General features: G+C 58.2%; 1 protein-coding gene across 1 annotated transcript; it reads right to left on the bottom strand.

The window, feature by feature from the left end:
* Positions 1–203: 203 nt before the first annotated feature.
* Positions 204–6,707, bottom strand: LOC114056979. Its single transcript, XM_027882693.1, has 19 exons — positions 6,608–6,707; positions 6,312–6,391; positions 6,023–6,148; positions 5,827–5,906; positions 5,568–5,685; positions 5,175–5,264; positions 4,701–4,796; positions 4,340–4,490; positions 3,873–3,967; positions 3,353–3,502; positions 3,016–3,170; positions 2,735–2,888; positions 2,342–2,464; positions 1,845–2,021; positions 1,546–1,701; positions 1,146–1,247; positions 774–876; positions 488–538; positions 204–400 (listed from the first exon to the last, which is right to left on the bottom strand). Exons 1-19 carry the CDS (start codon positions 6,705–6,707, stop codon positions 255–257), a joined length of 2,253 nt encoding a protein of 750 aa, XP_027738494.1. The 3' UTR covers positions 204–254.
* Positions 6,708–7,087: the final 380 nt, after the last annotated feature.

Genomic DNA, 7,087 nt, shown 5'->3' with positions numbered 1-7,087 from the left:
TGAGAACAGCATTTGGAGACAGACACAGGTAGTGAAGGACACCTCCAAGGTGAACCCCAAAACTGGTGTCAGACCCCCCAACTCATCAGGAGCTCAGCAAGGGGTCAGGGGCTGAGGGGAGAGGCTGGGGAGGACACGGCCTGCACAGCATACCCTGGGCACTGTCAGGCCCAGCTTTATTCAACACAGATTTACACCAATTTTGTTAAATTCAATTCCCTGTGTCCTCAAGGAAAGTGACCCCCGTGCCTGGCTCAGCACCAGCACGAGCACCCGCAGCACAGCACTCGGCAGGTTGCTCTGAGTCTTCGCTGCAGCCGCAGAGCTCTCAGCATCCGGTTGAGCCGAGCTGACAGGGTCCGGGGCTCACGGGTTAAGTCCAAGGACTTAACGGTTATGACTGAAAGAGAGAGCTGAGATGAAGCCCCTTGGCTGCAGAGATCCCCCTGCATCCTCCCCCTCCCCCCAGCCCATTCTCCCCACTCACTGCTGAGGTTATCGTCCTCACTCAGGTCCCTCAGGTACCACCTGGCCATCACTGGGAAGAGAGATCTGTCAGCCCCTGCTCCCCATGGCCCTGCCCTGCCCCCTTCCCCAGGGACCCTCCAGGGACCACCAGTTGCCCAGGGGTTGGTACTGAGCAAGGTGGCCACCAAGCCCACCTGCGTGGGCAAGGGGGGCAGAGGAAGGCCAAGACTCTGCCCGGGGGCCCCAGGGCTGGGGAGGTCAGGGGCCAGGCTGCCCAAAGAGGGACTCGGGGGACTGGAGCTCACGAGTGAACCGGAGGGCTGTCTCTCTCACGGTGGTCTGAGGGCACTGCAGGTACGGCCAGCTCTGTTCCAGGTACTCTTCTACCCTGTTCATGTCTTTCTCCAGCTGGAGAGAGAACAAAGGCACAGGGCTGGCATGTGCCCTCCTCAGCTGGCCAGACCAGTCTCCCTTTCCCAGCCATCCCATTCCCACCCAGGACATTCCCATCTTTCAGCCAGAGCTTAAGCAGAGGGGGCTTGGCGGGTCTTGAGACCCCTCTGTGCATCTGCCAGGACACAAAAAAGGTGAGGGTCACCCTTGGGAGAGGGGAGGGACCCAGAGAGGAGTCCTTGGGGCCAGTTCCAGGCTGGGATTCAATTTGGGGTTGTCCTCACCAAGCGCTCTGCGATATCCAATGGGTGCTTTGTTTCTATCGGCTGCCTGAGCTCTTCCCACCCCAGGATCTCAGCCACGGAGAGGAGGGCTTCCCTGGAGACCTGATGAGCAGCAAAGAATGGGAGATGGCCCTATAACTGGGGAAGGAGACCTGTCAGCCCCCTCCTCTTGGCCAGGCTGCAGTCCCAGAGACCCCAGGGCACCCCTATGGACATCTCGCAGCTGGGACTGCCTCAGGTCCAAGTGAGCAGAGCTCCAAGCCTGAGGCTCATCCTGCCCTTTGGAACTGGAACATATCCTGGCCATGGGCTGCTGCTGCTGAAACCTACTGGTCCAGGTAGGGCAGGTTTGGGTCAGCAGCCTTAGCCCATAATGCTCAGACCACCCCCATGGGGTCACCTGGGCCACACTCTCGGACATCTCAGTCATGTGGAGGAGCAGTGGCATCACTCCCTTCCGTGCTTTTCGTTTCATCCTCCACGTGTCCCAGCACACTGCAGCTTCCACCAGTTGTTTGAAGAGGAAGATGGAGTACTCTCGCACCTCTGTGCACTCCTGAGAGGGAGGACACGATACGCTGAGCAAGGACCCCAGCACAGGAGTCTCAGGTTTCCCAGAGGCAGAAGACACCCCTCAAGGGATGGAGGAGGGGAGAAGGTGATGGCTGAGCATTCATACACAGGGCTCCTGTTCCTTACATCATCGAAGAGTGGCAGGAGCTGCTCCAAGAGCCGCACAGCAATGTTGCTGGCATTCTTTCCCCCTACACGATGCACCATGATTTGCAGCACCCGCAGGGCCTTCAGTCTGATGGTTTTGTTGGTGTGCTGCAGGTGCTCCACAATGTCTGGCAGCAGGAACCGAAGTCTTCTTGCCTGGATGAAGCACAGAGTTTCCCCTCGTGAAGCTGTCAAAGCCCACCTGGGAGCAGCCAAGTATGAGAGAGCAGAGGAGGGGAGGGAAATGGGGGAAGGAGAGCAAAAAATTCCTGTCCCTGGCTCAGTTATCCTACTTTTCTGACCAGGATGATGGGTTGGCAATCCTACAGGCCTGGAAAGCTCCCCTGGGCACCTGGGGAGGTGCCAGCCCTGTCCACAGCAGGGAGGGTCTGGGAAGTTGTCACCCAGCTCCTGATTCCCAGCTGAGGCCAGGTCACTGCTCTGGCCTGTGTGGCTCAACTCAACACCTTACTCACTGTCTCAGGATTCTCCAAGGTGATGCAGAGACCTGTGAGCGCCAGTGAGAGAAATTCTGGCTTTGGACATTTCTGACTGTCCTTGAGGAGTTCAACGATTTCAGTGTTGATGGGGTTCAGTATCTGAAACAAAGGTGGTGGTGGGAGATGGGCAGAGATGTGGGGCTCCTATTCCCTGTGGGCAGCTTGGGGTGAGGGCACTGGGGCCAAGTGCCCATTCTGGGAGTAGCCCTGCCGCTGCACCCTCAGAAGGTTTTTGCGAGCTCCTTGTGGCCTCTGACCACTGGCAGCATCTGAGGAGCGTCTGGAGAGCAAGAGCTGACATGGAGAAGGCAGGACATGTGGGTGACAAGTGTCTCCTGTCCCCAGGGTGAGCCAGGGCAGGTCACTTACCACCTTGTAAACTCTGATGGTATACAACACAGTGGGGCTGAACAGCTCGCGGTCCTCCTCTTCCTCTGAGTGAACCCTTCCCTGCAGCTCCATCCAGAACTTGGACCTGATGTTGTTCTGAGAATACATCTGGTCCCACACGGCCAGGGCGGTGCTGCCAAGCACAGAGCGCTGTGTCAGCGGGGCTGCCTCAGTCATGGCACTGTGCCCAGGTGAGCGTGGCCAGGCTGGAGCCTTGGGGTACCTCTCCTCCCCATCCCTTGGGCTGTTGGGGCTGGTACCTGTCATATGGTGCTGTGGAAGTCAACATGCTGCGCACCAGTTCCCTGGGGGATTTGTGAGCCAGCGCTGCAAGCAAGATATCCAGGCTCTCCACATCAGATGCCAGGCTGATGTGCTCCAGGCATTCTTGGATGCCCCTCACAATGCTTGGCACCTGGAGGGGACGTAAGTTAGGGTGGTGCTTCAGCCATGTCCTCAGCTGCTCTTCCTAGCCCTCTTTTCTGCCTTCAAGTGGCTTCAGGGACACAAGACACCTGATTTTGGGATGGAGGGAGGCAGCAGGGACAAGGTCTGACAGGGCTGAAAGGCAGGGCAACCCAGCCACAGGCCACTTACATCTGTCAGCCACAAGTCAGGGGATCTCATGGCCAATTGCAGGAAGTATCTTGCTGCGTGATGGCTGGGGGTGCTGGAGTCCTGCATGGCCTCGATGGCAGAAAGCATGATGTATGTCCTCTCACAAGGTGTGAGGTAACATTCCAAGGCCTGTGGCAAGAAGGAAGGGAGTGAAGGCTGGCTACACCAAGGGCCCTGATGGTGCTGCTTGTCTGGGTAGTGTGAGCAGCCCTGGCCAGAGGTGCCCAGCAGTGCTGGTAACAGTGCCTGCAGGAAAGCTGACAGCAGTGTCCACAGTCACTGCCCGGGGGAGGATGAGGCGTGTTCACAGGCAAGGCATGCTGGCCTTCCAGAAAACCTGGTGGCCAGGAGGACTGGAGCTGTTCTAGGACACCAGAGTGTCCCTTGCTAAGAGACAGCAGGAATCCTCTTGCCAAGGACAGCCCCACTGATTCGGTGTTCCCACAAGGCCCCTGCTAATGCCCCAGAGAAGAGTCCCAGCCCGGGGGAAGCCCATTACCTTGATCTGGGCCCTCATGTTGTTGCACCACTGCAAGAAGGTGACAGGTAGCCTCAGATGTTTTTTATAGTGCTCTTCAGGGTATGACATCCTCCCTAAAGGGTGGTGGAAACACAGGAGAGTCGATCAGCCAGAGTAGCTTTTGATTCCAAAATCATCCCGAGATCTGCTGCAAGGGTACAGGACAGAAGCGAGCAGGGAGGTTTGGGGGGGCATCAGCAGTCACGGTGATCAAGGGCAGCTTTGGCTTGGGGGGTCCCCAACTCAGCGGGGTTCAGAGTTGGGAAATGAGTGGAGAGGGAGGGCAGCAGATCCTGGACATGAGGAGAGCACTTGGCTGCTGCAGCAGTTGAGAGCTGGGATGCTCTGGGGAAGCAGCTGGAGGGGCAAAGGCAGTGAGGAAGAGAAGCAGAGCTACTAGGAATGTGTGTGTGTGTAGGGATGAAGGCCACCACAATGGCTCTTACTGTTTTCAGCAAAGATGAATTGGCAGAGGTAATAAAAAGCTCTTGAAGCTAAAGATTTTGTCTTTCCCTCAGAAAACTGGAAGCAGAGGAGACGGCCCAGCAGCTGTCCCAGGACAGAGATCTGGTTCACTCTGAAGTCATCAGGCCAGTGCTAGGTGAGGGAGACAGAACAACAAAAGGGCTGAGGGCAGGCATCTGCTGCCAGAACCCCGAACCCAAGGTGTGCCCAGGGCTGGATCCAGATGAGTCCAGGCTGTACAGGACCCTGCAGGTCTCCTGGAGCAGCCAGCTGGGCAGCATCCCTGCAGGGAGAGCAGCAGTGAGAGGGACATGGTCTGGCTGGAGGACTCCTGGGCCTTACCTTCTGCATGGTCAGTGCATAGCTCAGATTCCCAATCCTCTCCACAGCCCTCACCTGCACATCTATGCTTTCGGAGTTGGTCAGGTCCAGCAGCATCTGGGAAAAGAGAAGCTGCTGGTGAGCCCTGGAAGCAGACACCAACTCTGGCAGCAGCAGCGCAGCTCCACTCCTGGGCCAGACTTGCTCTGTCCCTCAAGGCTTCCTCTGACCTCAAGCAAAGTCTTGGGGGGCTCCTGGAGTCCCCCTCAGGCTAGAGACAAAGGTCCCAGGACAACCTTGTGGACAGGCAGTTGCCACCCTCTGCAGCCACTGTGCTCCAAAAGAGCCTGGTGCCAGCCCCCTCTTCCCCAGGGGAGGTGGGCAGGCTTTACCTGCACAGAACTGGGCGGGGGACCACCCATTCAGGAGTGGGCAAACCCTCCTCCCTAGGGTGAGGAACAGCCCTGTGACCCCCTCTCTTTGCACAGACCAGACCTCCAAGATGTGCTGCAGCTCCTCAACAACTCTGGGTGGAGGAGAGTTGAACACCATCTCCTCCAGCATGACATCCATGGCATCCAAGGTCTGTAAGGAAGACAGAGAGTAGTGGTGGTGATTCAGCTGTCCCTTTCACCCCAGGAGACAGATCAGAACTCCGAGCCAGGGGAGGATGCCCAAGTTGCCTGGGAGAGACCCAGGGGCAGGCAGTCTGCTGCAGGCACAGCAACCTGTGGCACTGGATGTGGCTGGGCCCCAGGAAGGGGAGAGAGGGATCAGGGTGGGAAAGCAAAGATGAGACCCTGCCCTGCCTTGGTCATGGGGCAGCACAGGGTGGCCAGGGAGCAGCCCAGAGGGACTGGGGGCTCCTGCGGATTACCCAGCACTTACTGATAAGTAGTATTTGTTTCTTTGCCTCATGCCCTTGTCTGAAGGAAGCCAGAAGACACAGGAGATACAGGCTTCAAGGAGACCTCTCCTTTTGCCCTCTAGCACTGTACCCACAGCACTGCAGAGAGAGAGAGTGGCCAGTTGGATCCTGGTGCTGGGAGCAGCACCGTGAGGCCACAGAGCGCTGGGTCCCTGGGAGGGATGGGTAGGTGGACATGGTGGTCTGGGGCAGGAGTGTCCAGAAGGGATGGGTAGGTACCTCAACACAGTGATGGCCCGCATGGCAAGCTCCCTCACAGGTGAGTGTAGGTACTTCTTGGGCTCCTCTTCCAGCAGCATCTGCAAAGCATAACCCAGTGCCACCAGCCCCTTGCTCTGCCCAAATGCTGCCCTCACAGGTTGCTGGTGCTTGGGAGGACTTGCCCCCTTCCCCAGAGTGTCAGGTGTCCCCTCACCTTGATAGTCTCTACCAGATTGATATTTTGAAAGAAGATTTCCAGGCCCTCTAACAAGCCAGTGTCCAGGGCGCTGCTGCACACATAGATGATGTTCTCCAGGAACATCCTTTTGTCATTCTCACCCTGACAGCCCGGGAACAGAGAGAAAACTGAGGAGTGTGACAGGGGACCTGCAGCCAGAGATCTACACAGGGAGTCCTGGGGTTCAGTGCCTTGTGGGAACAGCAGGTCTGCCCAGCCAGCACACCTGGATGGGCACAGCAGCTGTTGAACTGGCCACAGTTACCTGGTAGGGGCTCCTGTCAAAGTCCTGGAGAAAGTCTAGGGCCTTCTGCTTCACTCTGTACAATGGCAGCCAGCTGGCATCTAAAGGAGGGGAGAGCAGGGAGAGCTGCAGAGGGTCTGGCGACAGGAGAGAGCAGAGGGGAAGACACCTGTCTGCCCTCCAGTCCTGTGCTTCCTCCCCTGGCCCGACTGGAGGGTGCCCTTCAAGTCCCCCACTGCCAGCATGCCGGGGAAACGGGATCCTGGTATCATGCAGGGTCCCCAACCCTGCCCAGCCCAGCAGGGCCCCTCACGTACCCAGCTGCAGTGGCTGCTCTGCAGCTGGAGAGCTGCTCTCCTGGGGAGCCCCATTCTCCTCCAGGGCCACCCCGGATGGGCTGAGGGGTCCCTCTGCCATCCTGTGGGTGGGGACCAGGGAAGCTTCTAGAAATGCCTAATTGTTGTGGGGCAAGATACGGGATGGGCTGTGCACAGGGGCTCTCGCCAGCTCAGTTTTCCCATCTTGTCCTGTCACTGTTCTACCAGATCCTGTGGGCCACCGCCTCACTGGCCACACGTGCTGCAGTGGGGGTGTCACAAAGGGCCCCCTGCCACCTGCCCCTAACAACAGGGCTTACTCAGGGACTGTTGACACAGAACCTGTCCCTAGCTATGAGGGCCAGTGACCCAGCACTGTCCAGGCAGGGAGGGGCAGGCTGTCCCTGGGAGGCATGAGACTGGCTCAGCCCTGGGCACCTGGGTGCTCTTGGGTTACCTCCAGGCACCCTTTGCCTCCTG

Source organism: Empidonax traillii, unplaced genomic scaffold (genome assembly GCF_003031625.1).
Source record: "Empidonax traillii isolate 1590-97213 ecotype Southwest subspecies unplaced genomic scaffold, ASM303162v1 scaffold109:size1658292, whole genome shotgun sequence".
Taxonomy (NCBI): domain Eukaryota; kingdom Metazoa; phylum Chordata; class Aves; order Passeriformes; family Tyrannidae; genus Empidonax; species Empidonax traillii.
This window is presented reverse-complemented; position numbering and strand designations above follow the sequence as displayed.